Here is a 24,993-nt window from a genome sequence, read left to right as displayed (position 1 = left end):
TGCCTGCGACATTCTAGGGGCTTAATAAATTCTTGCTGTCTGACTAAAATATCAATACTCTTAGATCCACATATCCACTACTAAACTTACATCCCAAGGAGATCATTGTAAAAACAAAGTCCCCATATACACCAAAATATTTATACCAGAATTTTTTTTTGGTAGAAAAGAACTAGAAACAAGGTAGATGTTCATCAATTGGGAAACAGTTAAACAGACTGTAGAAAATTAATTATCGGAATACGACTGTGCTATAAGAAGCGATATGATAAAACAGAAGCACAGAAATATGAATTAATGCAGACTGAAGTAAGCAAAACCAGGACAGCAATACACCCAATGACTACAACAACATAAATGGAAAGAATCACCAAAAAAACAATGAAAGTGAATGTTAGAAAACTACAAAGAATAAGCATGGCTGGAAAAAAAAGAGACATGAAAAGACACTTCTTTGTACTCCTTCACAGAGATGGAAGGTCCCCAGGTGTAGAACGCTGCATGTATTTTAGGATATTTTTGATGTACCAATTGGCTTTATTGTTTTTTTCTCTTCTTCCTATTTTCTTTTTTGTTTCCTTTAAAAAAAATAACTCTGTTATATAAATAGCTCAGAGAGGGAAAGGAAGAAATACAACAAGGGAAAATTAGGCAATGAAAAAACAAGAGCTTTCAATAAAAAAAATATACATATATATATATGTATATTTATTTAAAAAGGATGTTTTATTATAGGCCGTCCTTGCTTTGAATGGGGAGAAGAGAGTATAGGAAACTCACTCTGCAGAAAAATCTATAACAATATAATTCTAAATTTCACGTAAAACCATGAGTAGCCTAATTAACCAATTAATTGGTTAATGTGTTCATTTCAAGAAGCATCACGGCGGAGGAGATAGAGGAGGTCATCTTTAGGGTCAAGACTGGATACAAAACTCTGCCTCTGTCATATACTTGGCTATGTGACCCTGGGTAAGTCACTTAACCTTTCATTCACAGGTAGAGGGAGTTTCCTATAGTATCCCCACCTTACATTGGGGGACAGGAGGGGTGGGATGGCCACCTCAGGCTCAAAGTACTCTGTGGGTCTTCACTCCCAAAACTTCATCTTCCAACCTCCACGACCATTAATCTTTAATGGTCAGACAGAGTAGGGGTCAAATAAAAATGGTGACCCTTAGAAAACCACAAATGAACATTATCTCTGTTGTACTGTATTTTTACTTACTTTGTTAAACTTTTCCTAATTATATTTTCATGAGCCAGAAGACACAATTATCATCATCATCAAAATGAAAGCTATTATTAATATAATATGTATTTTGTGCTAATAAGACCTTTACAATTATTACTTCATTTGATTCTTGAAACAACCCTTCAAGGTAGGTGCTATTATTATCCCCATTTTAAAAATAAGGAAACTGAGGCAAAGAGAGGCTTAGTGACTTGCTGGTAAGTGTCTGAAGACAGATTGGAACTCATCTTCCTGACTCCAGGCCCAGAGCTCTATCCACCCAGCTACTCAAACCAAAATTCTGTGAGACAGCACTATAAGATGAGACAGCTACCAAACACATTCCCCATAAATCTGGGGTCTACTCCCCCACAAACACAACATCAGTGAGAAAAGTGGGCACAGAGCAAAGGTAGTCAAGGCAACTCATACCTCTGGCATTGAAGGGTCCTAATGTCTTTTTTTTCCCCTCATGGTGTTTTCACAGGTACATCCTAGGCACAGCATCTCTTCTGACCTTGTCACTCTACTGGGCTCCCTGGGCCTTGTCCTCATATGGCACAATATCTCATGAGTCAAGGAGCAAGATGCTGTGGTCTCTGAGTGTGGAGGAGAAGAGAGAAATCCCCACTCCTCCCAGAAGGGAAGACTGATTCTTTCTCAGGAGCTGGGTTCTTCTTTTTATAACTGGCTCTCTTCTTGACTGCCAGAGCACCTCTTCCCTGGACTAACTTCCTTTAATGTGACTGTCCTTTGACTTTACACAGCCCTCCCTCACTTAAATCTAATTCACTTGCAAGTCATGGTATCACCTCCCTGATGTCATGGTCGTCTACAAGAATGAAGGACAAATAACAACAACCTTTGATGTCCACTATACGCATGACCAATCTTTCACTACCATCCTCTAATTCCATCAGGTTTGACTGAGAAACTTCTCCTGACCTTGTAAAAGGGTAATATGATAAATACTCACTTGCACTTCCTTTAAGACCTCTTGCCTCCGTTACCTGGCCCTCACCATCTGTCATGTATTTGGTCAAATGGGAAAAGAAGGGAATCAATCAATTAATCAATCCTCTTCTCCCCACCCCCCATCACATCCTTACCAAGAGTTTATGCCAACAAAATCACAAGTCCAGTAAGGAAAAGTAAAGTTGGTAATCAGATAGTATTTCTATCCATCTGAAATTTCTTCACGTTAACCTAATTTGGCCATTAGCCACATTACATCATTTTACATCTATCAGTTAAAAGATCTTATTACAAGACTTCATTTCTACTGAGCCAACTTGGGCAGATACAAGACAGCAAAATCATCATTCACTGCTGTTAGCAAAAAGGAAGTCAAGTCATTTTCTAAAAAGCATGCAGATTTAACTCATTTATGTGGCTTCTAAGATAAGTCCAAATCCATTACAGAGAAGCTGGGAAAAGGATTCAAGACTGAGTTTTTAACAACTGCATAAACACAAACTGGATCTCTACTGCACTAGTCACTTAATATCTGCTTCCCATTAAGAGGCTTACTCTGTTTACTTTCCAGAGAATGTGCCTAATTTTGCACAAACTTCTCTTTCAGAACTCTTGCAAAAAGTAATCAAAGGAGTGTCGATATTCATCATCTGGTTTTTGGTACCCTTCCACATAACTGCTCTGTAAGCCAGATTTTTCAAACATTTAGATAATGACAATCATTTAATTCAAGATAAGACTTGCAACAAAGAACGCTCCTTTACTCGACATTGCTCCTTGAGGAAAGGAAAGGTTTAGGGTTCGGGGGGGGGGTTTATCTCCCCCATCTCAATCTCCAGTGTTCAGCATAAGTGCCTTGAATACAGCATCTCTCCGCAAGTCCTCCAGAGAGATTCAACTCCGCGTATGATAAGCTGTCTTTTCCATCTTTACAAGACACCAATGTAACATTGAGCTGTCCATCTGTGATTCCTCTCTCTTGCTGCATCACCTAATGTCATGGTCCTCTTTGAGAATGAAGGACAAATAACAATAACTGGCATAACTAGCCAATGGGGCTCGATGGTATGCGGCTTCTTACTTGACATTGGGCCAGTTATTTAACTCTTAGGTCTCAATCTCCTCATCTGAAAAATGAAGGGGTCAGAACCATTTAAACATTGAGTACAACACTGTAAAGGACAACAACTTTGAGAGGTTTTAAGAATTCTGATCAATGAAATGACCAGAAGGTCTCCAGAAGGGTTACATATGCCTCCCATTTCCAGGCAGAGAGGTGGAAGACTAGAAGAATGCTTTTGTTATACAGTTTTGTTTTTGTCCATCTGTTTCAGTCATGTCCATATCTTTATGACCCCAATTGGGGTTTTCTTGGCAAAGATACTGGAGTGGTTTGCCATTTCCTTCTCCAGCTCATTTTACAGATGAGGAAACTGAGGCAAACAGGGTCAAGTGACTTGCCCAGGGTCACACAGCTAGTGTCTGAGGCCAGATTTGAACTCAGGAAGATGAATCTTCCTGACTCCAAGCTCAGTGCTCTATCTATTGCACACACCTAGAAACTCATTTCACCTGACTGTATGCATTTATTATAAGGGAGGCTTTTATTGGGAGAGGGAGTGTAATAGAGAGTTCATTTTCTACCTGGCTGTTCTCCTGGATTTCATCATTGTCTCCAGAAACTCATTTTCCTACAAAGATCTCATCAGCTCTGAAACTCACACCTACTCAGCAGCCCCTGCCCCAGGTGCCCCTTCCCCTCTGATGGAGAGGGTAGAGGGTGGACATCAGAGAGCTCCTCCATATAAGCAGGAGCCCTCTCATCATTTCCCACTGGTTGCAGGCCTTAGTCATGCCCCTATACCAGACGTCCTCCCTCTGTTTCTCCTCCTCCTTCCCCTTTTCTGCTATGCTATTACGTCCTTATTAGACTGCGAGCTCCAGATGAGTAAGGGCTATCTTCTGCCTTTCTTGTATCCCCAGCATTTAGTATGGTACCTCGAAAACAGTAGGTGCTTAATAAATGTTTAATGATTGACTGACAGACTATAGAGATGAGGGTGGAGTTGACAGTGATGCCACAAAAAAAAAAGTATAAAAGCAAATAAAATCAATGAAACGTGAAAAAATAAAAACACACAGAAGCCAATATACAGACCTTAAAAGAAGAAATAGTGGTGTCTATCATGTTAAAAATGATTTATACTTTTTAAGACATCAAGCTTCATATGGAAACTGATGATTTCATAGGCAATTCTCTCTTTTTTTTTTCATGGAAATGTTCATGACTGCTTTTGACTGTCAGGTTCACAATAAAAAAATGTATTAGAAATGAGAAGGTCCTTTCCCCTGCATAAAAATTTTCAAAGGCAATATGCCCACTTTCTCCTAACATGCATCTCCCCATTACCCTTTCTCTAGCCACAAATATTGTGGCTGAAATTTTGATTCTTTATCCCATAATACATGGTTGAACAGCATCACTGGGCAAATAAAAAGACAGGCTTTGATGATAGAGATTATTAAAAGTTCTGTACAATTTCCTTACATATACCTTATGTAATATCCAGTAATAATAATTAGCTCTATTTAATTATATGAGCTGAAAAAAACAGTCCCCTGTAACAGATCAGTTCCACAAACATTTGTTTTTCATTTATGGAATAAAACAAGCATTTTCATAGCATAGTACAACAAAAAGAACAATTATACATGAAACTGCAAATCTACTATGCACAACTTGCTATTCCTTTCAAATATATAACAAAATTATCATGTAACGATGCATAAGGCACAGTGCTAGAAGTTATCTAGAGAACAAGGGGCTAGTCTAGGGGTGGGGAACCTGCAGCCTGAGACCACATGGGGTCCTCTAGGTCCTCATATGCAGCCCTTTGACTGAATCCAAACAAAAGGGATTTGTTCTGTGAAGTTTGGATTAAAAGAGCCACACTTGAGGACCTAGATTTGTTCTGCGATGTTTGGATTCTGTCAAAGGGCTGCATTTGAGGACCTAGATTTGTTCTGTGAAATCTGGATTCAGTCAAAGGGCTGCACTTGAGGATCTAGTGGGCCCCATGTGGCCTCGAGGCTGCAGGTTCTCTACCCCTGGACTAAATGGTATCAGAGGTCCCTTCCAGCATTAAATCTAGAAGTGGTGAGAGGGTCTATAAGTGGAGAGTCAGGAAGACTTGTGTTCAAATCTTATTTCCAATATATCCGAGCTCTGAGACCAGGAGGAAATCACTTAACCCCTTAGGCAATTCTCTAGGATTCTACGTTATAGGGGACTTGTAGTTACATCATGGGAAAGGTGTTTCTTACACAGATAAAATCGTCAGGCTAACCTTGGCCTTTCTTCCCCACCCCACCCCCCAAAAAAACCCTACAAGAAAAAAATAAAGATATTTTTACTGTACCAAAAGCCAATTCATTGGTGCTCCCAAGATTACTCAGTAGAATTGTGAGAACCAAGTTTCACAGATCCAAAGAAAGGTAGGATAGCATGAATAACACCATGCAAAACCATGATGGAATGTAACCTCCTTGTAGGCAGAGAATGTTTTGGTTTTTTGCCTCTATATCCCCAGAGCCTGGCACAGTTGGTACTAAAAAATGCTCAGTGACTGACTGAACATGAGGCAGAAGGTCACATCCATAAGAACTTTCCATGCTAGGAGACGTCAACTCTGGTGCAAATGGCCAAAGAGTCATGGAGGTTTTGCAACCTGTTAGCTAACCCAGGTTACAAGCAAAAAGCTTTCTTTATTCCTTTGGGAGAGGGAAATCAGACACGTGCGTCAGGACCTCCTCTTGTAGGAGATACCCAAGGCAGTAGGGCTAAACATTGATTTATACATTTGTGGGTAAAGAATCAAATAGCGTAGGGTAGCAATAGCAGTGAGGCACAAGAGCAAAACTGAGGCAAGGTTGTCTAGTGACAAAAAGTCCATTCATGGGGCAGCTAGGTGGCACAGTGGATAGAGCACTGGCCCTGGATTCAGGAGGACCTGAGTTCAAATGCGGCCTCAGACACGTAACACTTACTAGCTGTGTGACCCTCGGCAAGTCACTTAACCCCATTGCCTAGCCCAAAAAAAAATGCTAAAAAGTCCGTTCATAGCAGGGCTTCACGTCTGGGCCTGCTGGTGCTTACCCAGGCTGAGGGACCATCGATTCTGCGAGTTAGTTGCAACAGTGTTCATCCAGAGGGTAAGTGCAAAGGATTGTTGTTATGCCAAGCTCAGGGCACAGCTTGCTAGGTCTTAGCTCTCCTAATAGCAAACAGAAAGGAGTGGTCTTGGATCCTGACACTGGGGAGAGGGGATTCCCAGGGGGCCTCACCCATCACCCCACCCTCTGCTCCATTTTTTACATAGAAAAATAAAATGCTTGTTAAGTTTGTCTTTAAACTTGAGTTGCTGCTCCCCTGGGTCATTTGCCTCAGTGTGCATCATAACTTCACCCGTGTCCCTCTGTCATTCATCTACCTCTTTCCAGATCAGAAATCACACAACCTGACACTGGGTTCAGCCGGAACCCTTCTCTGGCTTCCATTGTCAGCCAGTCTCCTCACAGTCACAATTCTTTCCACTTCCCAGCAGCTGTCATTTGCATATACAAACTTGAATTCTGACCTCAAATTCTAATCAAATAACCATTACAATTCTATTTTTCCTCCTTTCCCAGGCTCTTCTGACACACAGAGGCTGTTTTCTTCCCTCTCAAGTGACAGCCTCGAGGGCACCTTATAATGAACCCGATGAGATGTCAAACAGATTGAGCTAGCTGCTAACTGTTCCTTTTCTAAGCATGGATTTTTTAAAAAATGCTGAGCTTCCAATTTCTCCAACTGGAAGTTTTCAGGGAAAAACTTACAAGCGTCCCTCCCGGGAAAAAAGCATTTGGGGGTGGAGGATGGTGTGAAGCCCTGGTACCACAAACACACTCCAAAAGTTCTGTTTCTGAACAGAGATGTGGAAAGGAAAGAAGAGGCCATTCCCTCTGGCTTTGTCCTAGAGTATGAAGCTGGAAACACTGAAAATGTCAAAAAATTTTCTACACATTTGGTTAGTTTTGATGAATTTTTTCCTCCTTCCTTTTTCATTCTGTTATCATATCTGAGAGGAAGAGAGGGGACACATGGGGAAATATAGGTGATATAAAAACAAAAGATAATCATAACAATTTTTAAAAAAAAGAAAGAGGTGAGAAAACATAGCCAAAGCACTGAGTGAGTTTACATTCTTGTCATTCCTGGCCAGTAAGTCAAAACAATATCTATAACTTAATAATGATGGTCCTCATGGGAAGTTAACTCACCTGAGGAAATTAATCAATCAACAGGCCTTTTTGTATCTGCTCTTATCTTTTCCACATGTTCACCTGCCTACTATTTATGTCCCTTGTCCCAGTAAGAACAGGGTTTCTCATCACACGGCTCTGCTCCTTCCCCATCCTCCAGAGAGACACCCAAATCCAGATCTCTGCTCCTCCATGCCAGCCTCCATCACTTCTCTGCTACATCCCATCCTCCTCTTCTCCCATACTGCTCCAGAAGTGGTGTTGCTGTTTGTCCTTCATTCTCAAAGAAGACCACGACATCAGGAAGATGATGCCATGACTAGCAAGTGAATTGGGTTTAAGCGAGGCAGGGCTATGCAAAGTCACCAGACTCACTTTCTCCTCCAGAGCCATCTGGGTCCAGCGGCCAGATACAGATCAGGACTAGAGATGGCCCATTGTTTCAGAAGTCAGAAGCTTCTAGAATTACCTTTGTTAAATTCATCTTGTCTGTCTCCCATCCCACAGACCTCTGCACATCCAGGTTGTCAACAAACCCTCTTTTGTTAACAACATCGCCCACAATCATCTCCAGCTCTCTACAGTTACTGCCAAAACCTTAGACTAGACACAGGTCATGGTTCCTCTTAATGACTTCAGTCTTCTCTTTGCGTAGGATTCATTCAATCATCGATATTTGTATCCATTCATTCACTCACTATGTATTAATGGGATTCATTCATTCATCGATACTTGTATCCATTCATTCACTCACTATGTATTTATCGGATTCATTCATTCATCGATACTTGTATCCATTCATTCACTCACTATATATTTATTCAATGTTTACTACATTCAAGGTACTGTGCTAGAAACGGAGGAATGCCAAGTATAAGATCTCATCCCTGATATCTAGGAATCTGCAGTCTCTTAACATTCTCAGCCCTCCTTTCTCTTGTCTCTGAGGAAGAAGTCCTTTTCATAGCCAAACTTTCTTGTCTACTGAATGGGTACTCTCCCCAGTACCCAGATGCCTAAACTCAGAGCCATCTCTAACTCTTCCTTCTCATCCAAGCAGTTGCCAATGCCTCTTAATTTTGCTTTCACAAACTCCCTTACGTCTATCAATCGAGTCTTTATTAAGTGCTTACTACATACCAGGCACCGTACTGGGTGCTGAGGACAGAAGGACCCAGAATGCCTGCCAAGGTAGGCGATGTGCCTAGTCTAAGCAATAGTGAGCAGGAGACGGATGTGGGAGACGTCATAATGAAAGACAGAGAGGGCTTGCTGACAACCTAGATGTGCAGAGGTCTGTGGGATATGAGACAGACAAAATGAATTTAACAAAGATCAGTCAACAAGTCTCTCACTTCTGAAGCAATAAGAAAGAAGAGGAGGAGGAGGAGGAGGAGAGAATATAGCAGAGTAAGAAGAGGTACGAGGGAAGAAAATGATGGGGAGATGGAGGCTGGCATAGCGGTGCAGAAATCTGTTCTATAAGAACCGGGGCCCTATAACAAAACTATTCATTTGGGCTGAGATAGGCTTACCACACTTGTGAAATTAGGGAGAGATTTCTCCCAGTTGTTCAGACAAGACAAAATAGTGACACTGAAATAAAGTGCATAAATGGAAAGGAAGAACAGACAAAGCACCCTTGAGCAGTTTTATCTTCTAAAAGGTTTCATCCTAAAGGGTTTTATCAATCTCAGAAATGGCTTTTTTCCATTTCCAGGGGAAACAGTCCTGAGGAATTTTCTTTGGGATAGGAAAACAGAGCCTTTGCTTTAAGAGTTTCTCTTGATACATTTCCAGTAAGCAATGTCAATCCACTTGCCCTTTAAAAAGTCCCACGTAGGGGTGGTTAGGTGTCTCAGTGGATAGAGCACTGGCCCTGGAGTCAGGAGGACCTGAGTTCAAATTTGACCTCAGACACGTGACACTTCCTAGTTATGTAACCCTCGGCAAATTACTTCACCCTGACTGTGCTACGATTTAAAAAAAAAAAAACAAAAAGTCCTAAACAGCAGATATATCCACCAACACATTAGGGTAATGGTTACGAACTACACACCAGGCATTACAGAATGCATTGCTGCGGTCCAGAGTTTTGCGAACATCAATGTGGCGACTCATCTCAATTATGTGGGTATACAACTGTCCATGATTCCTATTGGCCCATAGTCCTAATGTTGATAGATTTGTGCTTAGAAAATGCAGGACACATTGGGAAAAGCAGGTGATGTAAAAACAAAAGACTTTTTTTCTTTAAAAGGGAAGACATAAGAAAACATAGCCAATGCACTGAGTGAGCTTATATACTTGTCATTCCTGGCCAGGTAAGTCCAGGTAAGGTGTGTGTATACATATGTAGGTATGTATGTATATGTGTGTGTGTGTGTGTGTGTGTGTGTGTGTGTGTATATAACATATACATACCTACATACACACACATATATACATATACACACACACAGAGACACACATATATATTTTTTTTGTTTGTTTTTGGTTTTTTTTGGGGGGAGGCAATCAGGGTTAAGTGACTTGCCCAGGGTCACACAGCTAGTAAGTGTCAAGTGTCTAAGGCCGCATTTGAACTCAGGTCCTCCTGACTCCTAGGCCAGAGTTCTATCCACTGCACCACCTAGCTGCCCCCAGGTAAGATATTTTTAATATCATAGTAAAAGAAAGAAAGAGATAGAAGAAAACTGAATATTAACAGTGGTCATAAAGTTTCTGGCCAGATTCAAATACAGACTTGTTACTCATTACTTAGATCGCTAGAATTTAAGCTAAAAGGCAGATCCTGTTTCCATTTTGTCTTTGTATGTCCAGTGTTCAGCACAGTGCCTGGCACACAGTAGGTGCTTAAGAAACGCTTGCTGATGAATCAACTATATAATTATATTTGTCCATGTCATCTCCTCCATAGAACGTAAGCTCCTTGTTGGCAGAGATGACTCCACTTTTGTCTCCGAATCCTCTGAACATAGCAGAGTTGAAGTCAGTAGGCCAACAAGCATTTATTAAGCACCTACTGTGTGCCAGGCACTGTGCTAATCAATGCCAATACAAAGAAAGGCAAACAAAATCTCTGCTCTCATGGAACTCAGAGTCTAATGGGCCAGACAACATGCAAATGATGACGTAGCAACGCAGTCCAAGTGAGAGATGATGAGGGTCTCAACTATGACAATGGCTGTGTGTAAGTGGAGAGTAGGGGACAGATGTGAGAGATGTTGTGTTTATTGGATTTGATGAGACTTAGAATCTAACTGGACAGAAATATAACTGGGGGGAGGGGCTCCTTGCTAATGAGGTCCCAGAGCTTAGAACGTGCCCAATATGCTTTGGCTGCTGCAGTCGCACACTGAGGATTGGTGAGGCTATTTCTGGAAATGCATGCTAGAAGGCTCCTTTCCCTACTCTACCCCTTTGCAGCGGTAGGAGGTCTACGAGTGCACAGATTTTGAGACTTGAAATTTCAACATATGGCTCTGATAATTCTTTTTATTTCTTTTGTTGTACTTTCACCTTATTTTTTTGCTAATTTGATTGTCTTCCCTTTCCTTTTTTTATTTAATTGGGAACTTAACCAACATCAAATAAAATTAGTCAGCTAATAAGCATTTGTTAAATAATCAGTTTCCCTGATTTTTCCCCTTTTTTTTTTCCCTTAAAAATTTTTTTGTTATATGGGATGGTTCTCTAGGAGGGGAAGAGGAGAAAGAATACTGGGGGAATTTTTAATTAAGTTATTGTAATTAATGTAATTAATTGTAAATGTAATTGTAAATAATGTAATAAAAAATACAAAAAAGATCAACAAAACTTTATTTAGAAAAAGAAGCGTGGACTCAAGTTTCCCTCATCTATAAAATGGGAGGGGGCTGAACATGATGGCCTCGTTAGTCTCTTCTGGCTCTAAATTCATGATCCTGTAACTGGTAAAAATTCACCGTAGTTATCTGCCTGTCCAGCCACAGAAGGCTGGGATGGAACTGAATGATCCTAACTACAGCCCCCAAGCTTTTCCGCTACATAAGGCATCTTACTCAGGGAAAATAAAAAGATATTGGAACTAATTTGTAAGAAAAATACAAGCTCATAGAAGAGAATTCAAATTCTCATATTTTGTGAAAAAAAAACATTTCAACGATTTCTCATTTAAAAACAGGCAGGCTGGGGACTCACTTCAATTAACACATATTCCTTTCACTTTCTTCCCCAAATGGTCTGACTGATATCTAAACTTCCAATTGGCCTTTAAGCAACTTAACTATAGGGTCACTATTGATTCAGAAAATGCACCTCTTTATCTTATAGTAACAGAGATTTAACTGAGTTGGAAGTCAAATCAGATTTCAATAGGAAGTCTGAGGTCATCCCAAATGCGGAACCCTGGAGTAAAAGTAAAGTGCAGAATTCCAAACAAAACCTCCAAGACCTAGGTGAAAATTCCACCTGGGAGTTGTTAAGGCTAGAGAACTTTCCTTTGCAGTTTTTTGCCCAAGAATTATTGTCTTGTGACCTAATTTCTTATGAGGGCCTCCCTCCCACTGCCCTCAAGTAATACTCGGAATTATTTAACTTTTAATACTTAAACTTTCAATGCAGATACTAATTATTCCTGGCAGTTGGATGGTTGGAGCACTTTGTGAATCTGACGTAAACATGACCTGGTCCTTGCACAACCCATTTTCTACGAAGAACACTTTGCCCACATGTTAACAAAGCTGTTGTTGCTGAATCATTTTCAGTGGTGTCTGACTCTCTGTGACTCCAATTGGGGTTTTCTTGGCAGAGATACTGGAGTGGTCTGCCATTTTCTTCTCCAGTTCGTTTTACAGATTACTTACTGAGGCAAACAGAATTCAGTTTCTTGCCCAGAGTCCCTAGTTAGTTAGTATCTGAGGTCACATTTGAACTCATGAAGATAAGTCTTCCAAACTCCAGACCCAGCACTCTATCCACTGGGCCACCAGAGTTAACCTGCATCTTTTCAGACTGGATTATTTTAAGGTATCTATGGGTATTCTGTTAATTTGGACAAACCTATATATGTTATGCATGTAACACATATTTGGGTAAAATATAAATATATGTACATAAGGTAATATAAAATCTAAATAGATATATATGTATATAGGTAAATATATTAAAATAACTTAATATGTATTATAATATATTTAATAATCCTCTCATATTCTCAGCTTTATTAAGATATAATTGTTTAACTAAGATATAACTATAAGGCTCTGATGATTCTTTTTATTTCTTTTGTTATGCTTTCACCTTCCTCATTTTTTGTTAATTTGATTTTCTTCCCACTCCTTTTTTTTTTAATTGGGAACTTAACCAGCATCAAGTAACATTAGTCAGTCAACATTGTGTAGACACAAAAAAAGGCAAAAACAATCCCTAGCCCTAGAGGATCTCAAATCTACGCCCATACAAGATATTTACTCAGGAGATAACTCAGAAGGAAGGCATTAGCACATGGGGTGAATGGGGCAGAGAAAGACTGTGAGAGAAATTATTACTATCCTATTACATTAATAACTAATTAATTATTAAATTACAATCCAGGCTTTTCTCCTATTTTCTCTCAAGGCCCAGCTCCTGTGAAAGGTCAGTCCTTCTCTGAAGGATATGGATGGTTGATGAGATTAGTCAGAGCCTTCAAGGAACAGGGTCAGATTGACCGCACCCAAGGAGGAAACCTAATTTCTGTTTAGAATATAAATAGAATCTAGTCTGGGTGGGCCCTTGCCCTGAGGGAGGGAACCCCTGTCCTTTCATCCACCCATTAGGGTTTAAGGAGAAAGACGGCCAGAGAGGTCTGGATGGATGGACTCCCCCGCCCAGACTGCTGTAATGGCTGATTCTCACAGTCAAGCCATGTTCTCTGCAGGAGGAGAAAAGACTTTTAACCCACCACCTCATTAAATAAATGTCCACCAATCAGGGTTGAGTTTCACTTGTCAGGGGGCTATTTAAGGTTTGCAGAGTCTCTGTTGGGGGCTCTTTTGGTTACCCAGAGAAACCACTGACCATCAACTTACTGACTGCTGGCTAGACTAACTGATAAATTGATTATCAATTACTCAGAAACTCATCTCTCAGGGTTTTTCATTTGTTTCAGTCATCCACATGCAAAGTAGAAGAGAAAAAGAGGAAAAAAACTAACCAGATTGTTATACCTTTACTCATCCTGATTAGAGAGTATACAAAATATATGTGTGTCTATATATACATATATGCGTGTATATACCCACACACATATACATATGTGTCTACATACACACAAACATATATGTATGTGTGTATAAGTATACACACATACATATATGCACATGTCTATATACACACATATATGTATATATACACATGTATGTGTATATATATATATCAAAAGGGATGGCTGAGGTCTTGAATCTGTACCATGGACAGCTTACTTTTCAATTATATAATAAATTAAATAAATTATTTGCAAAGATATACTGCTTATCTGTGCTCCCTTCTGGCCTTCTATGCATTTTCTAAATCCTTCTATGACCCTCTTTTCTTATCATTTACCCCTGATTTGGTAACCTTATCACAAGCTCTGTTCTTCCCCTCCAATTCTTCCTGGCCAAATGGAAGGAAGGAAGGAAGGAAGGAAGGAAGGAAGGAAGGAAGGAAGGAAGGAAGGAAGGAGGAAAAAAAAAGAAAGAAGAAAATTCTCATGTGTTTAATCCAACAAAATAAATCCCCACAACCGCCACATCTGAAAATGTACACCTCATTCTGCATTTTGAGTTTATGCCCTCCCTATCTAGAGGGACTTCACATCACCAGCCCTTTGGAATTACAGTTGGTCACTGCACTGATCAGATTCTCAGCTGCTTTTCTTAACGGTTTGTTATTGTATGAGTTACTGTCCAGGTCCTGCTCACTTCATTTAAGCATGCCCAGGTTTGTCTGACAACCATGCCTTTTGTTATTTTTATCGTTCAATAACATTCCATTGTAATTTGTTCTGTCATTCCAAAGGTTAGGCAGCCACTTAGTTTCCAGATCTTTACCACCACAAAAAAAGATATAGATATAGATATATACACATACACACACACACATATATAGATACAGATATAGATACATATCTATATGGAGAGAGAGAGAGAGAGAGAGAGAGAGAGAGAGAGAGAGAGAGAGACACACACACACACACACAACATTCTGTACACTCCCTCTTCTTTCTAATCAGGATGAATAAAGTTATGACAACCTAGTTAGTTTTTTTCCAAAAAAAATCAACTTTCAGTTTTTGCATTCTGTGATTAGTTTCTCCTCTAATTTTCAAAATTTCCTCCTTTATCTTTTCTTTGGATTTGTAAGAATTGTCATTTTTAAATTACATATTCAGTTCATCAATTTCTCTTTTATTTTGTTAATATCTAGACATTCTTAGGGCTATATAAGATTTTTTTTTCCTGAGGACTGGTTTAACAGCATTATAGAAATACTGGTATATTCGCTCTCATCACTGTCAATGTCTTTCTATGGATTATTAATAGCATGTCAGTGTGTTTCTATGAATTGTTTTGACCCACTCATTTTTCAGGATGTCATAAGTCTCCATTTATGTGCCTGTCATTTGCTTGTGCTTTTTTCATTTATAATCTCTCTGTGTCCTAGTACATTGTCATTAACCTGCATTTCATCAGCAACCAGAAAATTATTAGCATTTCACACTGCCCGCCTTCAATAATTGTTTTCCTATTTAAGTTCCAGAGCTGAGATTTAACTGACATAAGGCAGAGATGTCAAACATTCCTGCCCACAACACTCTCAAGTGAGACATTCAACCAGATTAAAATGTAATTGGGAAATACCTAGCAAAATAAATAAAAATACAACAAAACATAATATCGACTTGAGGTTTTCTAAGTCAGTATGCAGCCCACAGGGAACTTTATATGTGGTTTACTCAGTTCAGTCCTACTCTTCATGCCTCGATTTGGGATTTTCTTGGCAAAGATACTGGAGTAGTGTGCCATTTCCTTCTCCAGCTCATTTTACAGATGAGGAAACTGAGGTGCACAGGGTCACACAGCTAGTACTCTGTGTGTCTGAGGCTGGATTTGAATTCAGGTCTTCTTGACTCCAGGCCCAGCACTGTATATCCACTGTGCCACCTAGCTGCCCTTATATATGGTTCAATGGCCCCCATTTCTATTTCGAGTTTGACACTACTGGTGCAGGAATTTCCAGTGTGGGGGACGTGGGTCTATCAGTGCAGATAAGAAACTCCATTATCTACCTCACAGTTGTAGAAAATTATTAGGGGCACTGACAGGATATGATTTGACCACAGTCACAAGGCCATGAAATATTAGCAATAGGAAGTTGTACCCACCACCAAGTCCAAAGACTTGGCATTCAAATCCTAGCTTGGTCACTTACTATATATCTCTGTGACTCTGGGCACGTATCTTCCCCTCTGGTGGCAGAAGGCTCAAAAGCCAGCCCTCTGAATACGCCACTCTGCTCTAGTTTTCATTAAGTTATACTAATTGTCTTTTTTTTAAATGTCCTGCTATTTGAAAGTCCAACCGGACTAAATCATTTTGACAAATGATTTATGTGCCTGCTGGTTACTTTTTATCAAAATTATAATACGTATCAAGATGCTTTCAAGGGACCTTTAAAAACCTCCTAAGCACTCAAGGTGAGCCACTGCCATATTTATATAATGCAAGTGAGCATACATCAGTCTTTCTGCCTGAAAAATTAAAGAGTTGAGAAAGCTACTAAAGCTTAAAGAGAACACATCTGTCTAATAAGTACAAGTTAATTCCAGAACTGTATGCCTGGTCACCGAGAAGAAACTAAGAAGTTAATTTATTTTAGATGTAAAATAGTACTAATGATAACTCACATTTACATAACATTTTAAGTTTTCTAAAGTGCTATTCCCAGGTTAGGTAGACAGATAGTATAAGTTTTATCTTCTCTGCTAAAGGTAAGAAAACTTCAGGCAGAGAGGGTGTAATTCTTTCCCCAAAATTTGTTGTTGTTTTTCTGTCATTTTAGCCATGTCTGACTCTTCATGCCTCGATTTGGGGTTTTCTTGGCAAAGATACTAGAGTGGTTTGCCATTTCCTTCTCCAGCTCATTTTACAGAAGACGAAACTGAGGCAAACAGAGTTAAATGACTTGCCCAGGGTCACACAGCTAGGCCAAATTTGAACTCTGGAAGATGAGTCTTCCTGACTCCAGATCTGACACTTATCTACTGTGCCACCCACCTCCCAAAAATACATGGCATCAATTCAAAATCCAGTGTGTCTCTATCGGCAAGGTGGACAACTAATTAGCAGTAGAGTCTGGCATTATACCAAAGACACTGAGGTCCAGATGATCTTGGGATTTAGAACTATTTTAGGTAAATTAGAGATCATTCCAAATTCTGATTCTAGACTTTTTTACAGATAAGGAAACTGAAGTCCACAGAGGTCATCATTAAAATCCATCCCATCTCTACAAGGTCAGTTGGTAACATAACCCACAAGACCCTAAATCCACCCCCACACTTTGATGAATCATCCAAATGGGACTCCAGGGGAAATTATTTGCTTACCACCCAGAAAAAAATCTGACTATTCTTTTGCTAAAAATTCTTCCCATTGTATTGTCCTGGCATTCACAGTCAATGAATTAAATAAGCAAAGTCATATATTTCCTACATGGCTTCTGGGAAGATTTCTTTACCGGTTTATAGCCCAAAGCTTAAGCTTTCCAAAGAAGCTAAGTCCATTATGTAATTGTCATTAAAGAAATTTTCAATATATTCTAGGTCCCCTAGGATATAGGAAGCGCTGTTACAGACGTAACAGTGGAATACTGAGAGGGAACTATTACCCCACCAGGACAGGTACTCTGCTCCATTTTAATCCTGGGAGATTTTTATCCATCAACCTTACACATAGGAGCCACATAACATAACAGAAGGTCTTCACTTGAAACTTTTAATATGAGAATATTAAAAGGAAACCAGTATAGCACATAGGTTAATCATTTATTGACTCATTCTTATTCCACGAAGGGCCCACCTCTACTTCCAGTCAGAAATGTCCTTGAGGGCTATCTTTTATACTTCTTCTTATATACAAGTCATCAGATAATAGGCTGCATCTTCCTTATACTCACCATGTCTCTTTCTATCACCATTTGCATCCCCTGAAAATGATTCCTCTGGGTTCACAGTGCCCTATGAGAAGCAAGCATATGGCACCACTGGGAGATGGGCTTTGGGAACATTAAGCAATTAAAAAATATAGTACAACTACCCAGGCAGTTCCAGTATATCCAATCGTGGTTAGTTCTGTATTCATTTCTACACAAAACTTTTTTTTAAAAAAGAAACTGACAAACTTGAAGGCAATGGTAAAGGAACTGGTGGCCATGCCAGTTGACCAAAGTTGAAGGAACCTGAAACATTTAGTTTGGAGAAGAGATCTGGGGATGTTAGAGGAGAGGGCAGGGCTAGAGCATAGAGGACAATAACTATCTTCAAATCTGAAGGACTTATATTTGAACCCAATTTTCTTCATTAATAGGAAGTTACAGATAAGCATATTTTGACTTGATCAAGGCAAAACTGCCTGACATTAAGAACTGTCAGAAAAGGGTATCATCAAGAAGGAAGCATTCCACCCCCTTGCTTTTTGATCTTTAAGCAGAGGCTGGGTTTATGAGAATATATGAATTGTATGCTGGTTAGAAGAGATTAAAAGATGTGAAGTCACAAAACTATGTATAGAAACTCTTTTTGTGGTGGCAAAGAATTGGAAACTGAGGTGGTGCCCATCAGTTTGGGAATGGCTCAACAAGTTATGGTATATGAATGGGATGGAATACTATTGAGCTGTAAGAAATGATGAAAGGAGGGGCAGCTAGGGAAGTGGATAGAGCAATGAAGTGTGGAGGACCTAAGTTCAAATCCAGCCCCAGGCACTTACCAGCTGTATGACCCTGGGCAAGTTACTTAACCCCAGTGCCTCAGGAAGAAAGAAAGAAGGAAGGAAGGAAGGAAGGAAGGAAGGAAGGAAGGAAGGAAGAAAGAAAGAAAGAAAGAAAGAAAGAAAGAAAGAAAGAAAGAAAGAAAGAAAGAAAGAAAGGGATGATTTCAGAGAAAGCTGGGAAGACTTGTTTGAACTGATGTCCAGTGCAGTGAACAGAACCAGGAGAACAATTAATATAATAACAATAGTACCAGAAAGACAACTTTTAAAGACATAGGAATTCTGACCAGCAAAATGCCAAACCCAAGTCCAGAGGGCTCATGCAGAAACTATACTATTCTCTACCTCCTGATTGAGAGGTGACGGACTTAAGAGTGAAGAATGATTTTTTTTTTTAAGATGGCCAATGCAGGAATTTGTTTTGCTTGTTTGTAAGGGGTTTTGTTTTTCTTGCTTTCTTAATGGTGATGGGAGGGTGGGAAGAAAGGTGAAAGAGATCAAATGTATACCTGAAAATAAAATAAAATTATTTTAAAACATAAAGACAATTCCTGCCTTCAAATATTTACAACCCTGTTTTTCTTAAAATATAATGACCAAAACTGAACACAACTCTCCAGATGGGTCTAACCCAGATGGAATACAGTGATAGAATACTTCCTTTATTTATTTATTTTTGCTTTTTGGTGAGGCAATTAGGGTTAAGTGACGTGCCCAGGGTCACACAGCTAGTTATGTGTCAAGTGTCTAAGGCTGGATTGAACTCAGGTCCTCCTGACTCCAAGGCCAGAGCTCTATCCACTTCACCACCTAGCCGACCCTTACTTCCTTTGTTTTGATTTGTACTTTTATCGATGCAACCTAATATTAGTGAGGGTGTCTGTGTGGTTCGGTGACTGGAGAGACAGCCCTGAAGGAAGGAAGACCTAGGTGCAAGTCCCATATCCTGGCTGTGGTCCCTTAAATCTGTCAGTGCTCCCAAGAAACTCTTAAAAATGACAAATGTTAGAAACGTTGCTGATCTACCCTGGAAGAGGGAGTTTCTTCAATGTAGGCAGGTCTAGACCAAAAAAAAAAATTGCATTAGCTTTTTAACTGCCACATCACACAATAAGCTTTCAGTAAACCAAATCTCCCAAGTCTTTTTCACATGAATTGCTGCCAATCTGGGTCTCCTGCATTCCATACTGGCACAAGTGATTTTTTTTTTAATCCTTATGAAATCTTTATATGTATTTCCAGTCAATTTCATCTTCTTAGGTCTGGTCCATTATTCCAAACTGTCAAAATTTTTGTGAAGCCTAACGTTGTCATTCCAAGTATTAGCCAGCCCTCTCAGCTCTGTGTCACATCCAAATTTGATATTTATATGACTGTTGAACCATACAGGGCCAAGGACAGAGCCCTGGGTCATGATACCAAGGCCCTCCTTAAGTCTAGGTTCCCTATTGCTGAATAATCACTTTCTTTTCTACAGAAATATGTATAAAGCAAAATGTGCTTAATAAAATAAACTGCACAAAATTAAAATCCAGGAAGCGGAAGACGCTGTGTACCAAGAATTAAATAATAAGTGTACCACTTATTAAATGTAAGAGATAAAAAGATTGACATACACTAAATTAACAGACTGTGATGGAATAAAAACGTATTCACAAGTTTAGTTTCAAAAATAAAAAAAGTCAAACTTCAAATTTAAGCCAGAAGTACAGGCTTGATTTTATTTTATTTCTTTAAATTTTAAACACTGCTTGAAAGACCTCAATTTTTATGTCAGAAGCATTGCCACATATCAAGGGTTTTCCGTCCAAAAAGCAGGGAGCTACAATTAAGAAATGCACAATTAAGCAGGGTCTTTTACTGTAAACATTATTCATTGGGCACAGGAATGACTCAAGGCTGGATCCCTACCAGAATCAGCATCAGCCATCAGCAGGAGTCACCTATTGCCCTGACAACGGCTCAGCCAGGACGCTGACATGCAGAGATGCCCTCATAAGAAATATCTGCTGAGGCTGTGGCCATCAGCATAGCAGGGGCTCTTATTCAAAAGGTCTCTTAAGTTCCCTTTTTAGTTCTGTCTCTCCTTTTGCTTCCTTTTTTTCTTTGTCTTTGTCTTCTCTTTTTTTTCCCCCTCTTCTTTCTGCTACATTAGGGCCATGCTGACAAACTGAGTTTTTCTACCTACAAAATTTTGCTATCCAGTAGATGCCAGTCAATCAATCAATCCAACGCTCAATCAACATGTATTTATTAGGAACCTACTATGTTCCAGGAACTGCACTAAACACTGCAGAGAAACAGACAAAAACTTAAAGTCTATGCCACTAATGTAAGGGGAAAAAAAGAGAGAATATTTTCTACAAGTCACTCCACTTTCCTAAAAAGTACATTCAAATTTTGGAAGACGCCAGCACAAAAGGAAAAACCTTCTAAGATGTCCCTAGGAACTTGTCTTTCCAGAAGAGTGACTCATGAACTGTCAATTAGCACTCAAATGCTTTTTCTCCCTAACTGAATACTGTTTAGGGGCCTATGTCAAAGATTACTTATGGGGAAAAAACAGAATGGAATGATAAGTCTTCTACTCTGCCTGGGGGTTTTCCAATCAAATTGGCTTTAACACTTAACCACAGATCTTTTATCAAATGTCACCGAAACAAGACCTCGAAAGTTGGTATTTCTAGTAAAAGTTCTGAGAAGGGGCCAGACCTCTTAAGGGTTATCAGTGTATTCTGCCACTTTTTCACCTGTCTAGAGAGAGACAATCATGGGGAGTAGGAGAAGTAAACAAGCATTTTATTAAGTGCTTACTATTGCAGGCACTCTACTAAACAGAGTTACAAATGTGAACTGTTGTTCAGTCATGTCCAACTCCCCATGACTCCATTTGGTGTTTTCTTGGCAAAGACACGGGAGTGGTTTGCCATTTCCTTCTCCAGCTCCTTTTTCAGATGAGGAACTGAGGCGAACAGCGTTAAGTGACTTGCTCAGGGTCACACAGCTAGTAAGATTCACTCATGAAGGTGAATCTTCCTGACTCCAGGCCAGGCACTCTATCCACTGCTCCACCTCGATGTCTCATGCCCTATGTAACTTTGGGCAACTCCTCTTTGGGCCTTTTTCTCACCTGTAAAACAAGAGCACCAGACTAAATGTCTGTGAGTTCTATACCTGCTCTAAGAAGTTGTGATTTGGTTTCCCCGAGCTGTCCCTGCCTCTCTGGGTCCAGTTCCAGAATCCAGCTCCAAAGTCCATCATTAGAAGCTGGCCTCTCTTTCCTCTCTACTTCTCAGCATCAGCCACCAATTAGGTTCTTGACAGAGTGTAGGGGAAAGGTAGACCACCCAGTTCACCTTAGAGAGGAGATGTATTCAATGCTTAAAAATCATAATGGAAATAGAAACAGGCAAGGAGCCTGTTTCATGCCTAGAGGTGAAATAGAAAGGATGAGGGGTACTCATAGTGCATTTTTCACCCCTGTGATGCACTCACACTCAATTTTCTACTTCTTTCTTGTCTTTGCTCACTTACAGGCTCACTTGAGAAGCTTAAAACCTAACTTTTCATATTTGTATGCCCAGCAGCTATCACACAGTACCTTGCGCACCGTAGGTGCTTAGTAAGTATTTGCTAGATTGAAGGAGTGCCCCCAATTGTTATGCGGTCTAAACCACTACACTGCACCATTCCTTGTCTCAAGAACACAATTACTATGGAGGAGACAAACAGGGGTGCCTCTTCTAGCAACAGATGGAGAATGTGGTGAAGGAACTCTGAGGAAGTATTTCACGGGTGGTAGCAAACATGAGCATTGTAAAGTGCCCCAAGTCCAACGGGTGTCCCCCATTCTTCCCTAAGAACAGGCTGCTGACAGAATTGTTCTACTGAATGAATGGTTTGGGGGGGGGGATGTACAAGGAATTCATTTTAATGGATTCCTTGCACTATTGAGAACTCTGCAGCCCTGAACTAGGTGAAAGGAAATAGAAAATGAAAGCAAGATGAAATCAAGACTGTACTCTTCCCAAGCAGTTCCTAAACAAATCTCAAAGTTGCCACCATTTTGACACAGTTAAAAGTCCCCAAATTAATCTGATCTTTAAAAAGATGAAAGGATCTTGAGCTTTATTAGTAACCTATTAAGAGCAAAACAAAAATAATTTGCCATTTGCCCTTAGGGTACGTCTTCAAATTGTCTCATTATAAGGCTCAAAGACTTTAGGATCCTTGGCTTCTGTCAAACCCTACTGCCATCATCATTACTTGTGCTATGCCTTCTTACTACTGTTTCTTTTTAAAATCCACACGTTCCCCTCCTTTTTTTTTTTTTCGTTTCCCTCTCCAAGTACTATTTCTGAACTGACTGTAAAACGCAGGTGTCAAGCTAACTCAGCCGACTTAATGAGGGTGACTCATCCTCCCATCAGGGTCCAGAACAACAAAACCGAAAGAATCGTTCCTTTTCCCTTTGAAAAGGGAACTGGTCATGGTTTCAGAGCATCCGGTTTCAAAGCACAATTCCCCTCTCCTGACATACCAATGCACAGTGCCATCGCAAAGCACTGGGCAGAGTTGTCTCCTGCCAAAGTCAGCCCATTAGCCTTTCTGGTTCGCTTCTCCAAAGAGTAACAACAGACTTCCCAACCCACATCCACCCAGGTGGGTGCCTCTGCCTGTCAGAAAGAGAGCCAAGTTGGCGCTGATGCTAATTATCTTCCTCCCACAAAGATCAAAGGTGTTTTGTTTTCCTGTAGGAGATTTAGGGGGTTGCTTTGCCAGTTTTATTTACTTATGGGGGGGTGGAGGGTGGGACTCAGGACTCCACCTTAACTAGAACCAGCTGGGAAGTGGCTCAGGCGCGGGAGAACTCTGAACTTGGACCTGAATTCAAAGCCACCTGTGAGAACTTGGACAAGTGAGTGAGACCAAGTCGCTCCTTTCTCTGGACCCTGAGACTTTCCTCTTCTGTAAAAATGAGCGGTTTGGGTTAGGGGGTGCTCTGGAGGTCCCTCCCAGCTCCTGATTCTACGGTTCTAACTGGGAGAACCTGGGCAAGGCACTGAACCTGTCAATCAATCAACCAGCCAGACTGGGGATTTAAAAAACGAAACAAACAAATAAACCGAGCCCCTACGCACACTCCACGGGTGAAGACCACATGCAAACAAACAACTTTATACAAACTGGAGGGGATCTCTGTACCACAGCAAAGTGCCTGGCGCTGAATTTTGCTCATCAGTAAATGGCTCTTCCAGCTCTCTAAGCCTAGCACCCCACGGTCTCCTCCCGGCCTCAGTTTTGGGGCTGGCGCCCGCAGCGTCCCCAGCGCGGGCGCACACACCTCCCGGGCGTAGGCGAGCCCACCGGGGCGCGGGGCAGGCGGCGCCAGGACGGGAGCCCATCTCCGGCCCCGCTCCGGCCATCATGTCCGCGGCACCCCCCCAGCGGCTCGCTGGTCACTCCTTCCGTACCCGCCCAAACAAGCTGCAAAGTTCCCCAAGCGAAGGCAAACTTTTCCGAAAGCGCGGCTCGCTTGCCTTACCTGGGCAGCGGCGGACGCCGGGGACGCCCGGGGCAGGCGCCGCAGCAGCCGGCGGCCAGCCGGCAGCATCGCGCCGGGGCGGGCGTGGGGAGACCCCCGTCAGGGTCACGGCTGCATGCAAAGCCCGTGCGCTCGCGGCCGGGCTCTGCTCCCGGAGTTGGGGCTCAGAGCGAAGGCGGCACTCCCGCTCGCCCGCGCCGCCACGCAGCCCCAGCCAGCGCCCGCCCCAGCCTCAGCCTCAGCCTCCGCCTCCCGCGTCCAGGGGCGGATTAAAGGGGAGGGTGTGGTCCGCTCTTCTCTCTCCGGCTCTCTGCACGCTCAAAAGCGCAACTCGGTTTTCTTCCCGCCGACCAAAAACTTTCCACCCCCACCCCTCCGTCCCGCGTCTTCAGTGTCGGGTGGAAGGGAGGGCTCTTTCCCTTTTCCGCCTTCTTCTGCCCACCCGGAGAGAAACGGCAGCGCCACAGAGCGCACGGGGAAAGGTCAAGGGGTTGGGCTCCCCCCAAGCGGAGCTGCTGATAGCGTAATGTCTGTGTCCGTTTGGGCAGGACAGGGAGGGAGAAAAAAGAGAGGGTGCACTGGGTGGAGAGGGGCGCGAGAGCCAGAGGGGCCGGGAAGAGAAAAGAAAGAGGGGGACTGTGGCACGGGAGGCAGACCTACAGAGTACTCGGGAGGAGTAAAGAAGGGGGGGGGGGCTCGTGGCAGATACAATCCTAAAGAGGACCTGGAAAGAGCAGAGAAAGAGTGGGGCTCGTGGCACGGGAGGAGCAAAGAAAGAGGTGGGGACTCGTGGCAGATACAGTCCTAAAGAGGACCTGGAAAGAGCAGAAAAAGAGGGGGGCTCATGGCACAGAGACAATCCTAAAGAGGTCCCGGGAAGAGCAAAGAGACTGGGCACATCTTGGTTAATTTCAAAATGGTGAGCCTCAAAAAGACAC

At 41.4% G+C, this 24,993-nt stretch overlaps 1 protein-coding gene across 2 annotated transcripts in view; it reads right to left on the bottom strand.

Annotated features, from left to right (window-relative positions):
• MCUB (mitochondrial calcium uniporter dominant negative subunit beta) overlaps positions 1 to 24,507 on the bottom strand; it is an 87,681-nt gene extending 63,174 nt beyond the window's left edge. The window contains exon 1 of one of the 2 annotated variants that reach the window (XM_021001416.2): positions 24,056 to 24,507. In XM_021001416.2, the coding sequence (XP_020857075.1) occupies positions 24,056 to 24,124 (69 nt within the window). In that variant the 5' untranslated portion in view covers positions 24,125 to 24,507. Of the gene's footprint in view, positions 1 to 17,695; positions 17,759 to 24,055 lie in introns of those variants that run through there. The other variant, XM_021001417.2, reaches the window with a different exon arrangement.
• Between the last annotated feature and the right edge of the window lie 486 nt (positions 24,508 to 24,993).

Source organism: Phascolarctos cinereus, unplaced genomic scaffold (genome assembly GCF_003287225.1).
Source record: "Phascolarctos cinereus isolate Bilbo 61053 unplaced genomic scaffold, phaCin_HiC Scaffold_9;HRSCAF=440, whole genome shotgun sequence".
Taxonomy (NCBI): domain Eukaryota; kingdom Metazoa; phylum Chordata; class Mammalia; order Diprotodontia; family Phascolarctidae; genus Phascolarctos; species Phascolarctos cinereus.
This window is presented reverse-complemented; position numbering and strand designations above follow the sequence as displayed.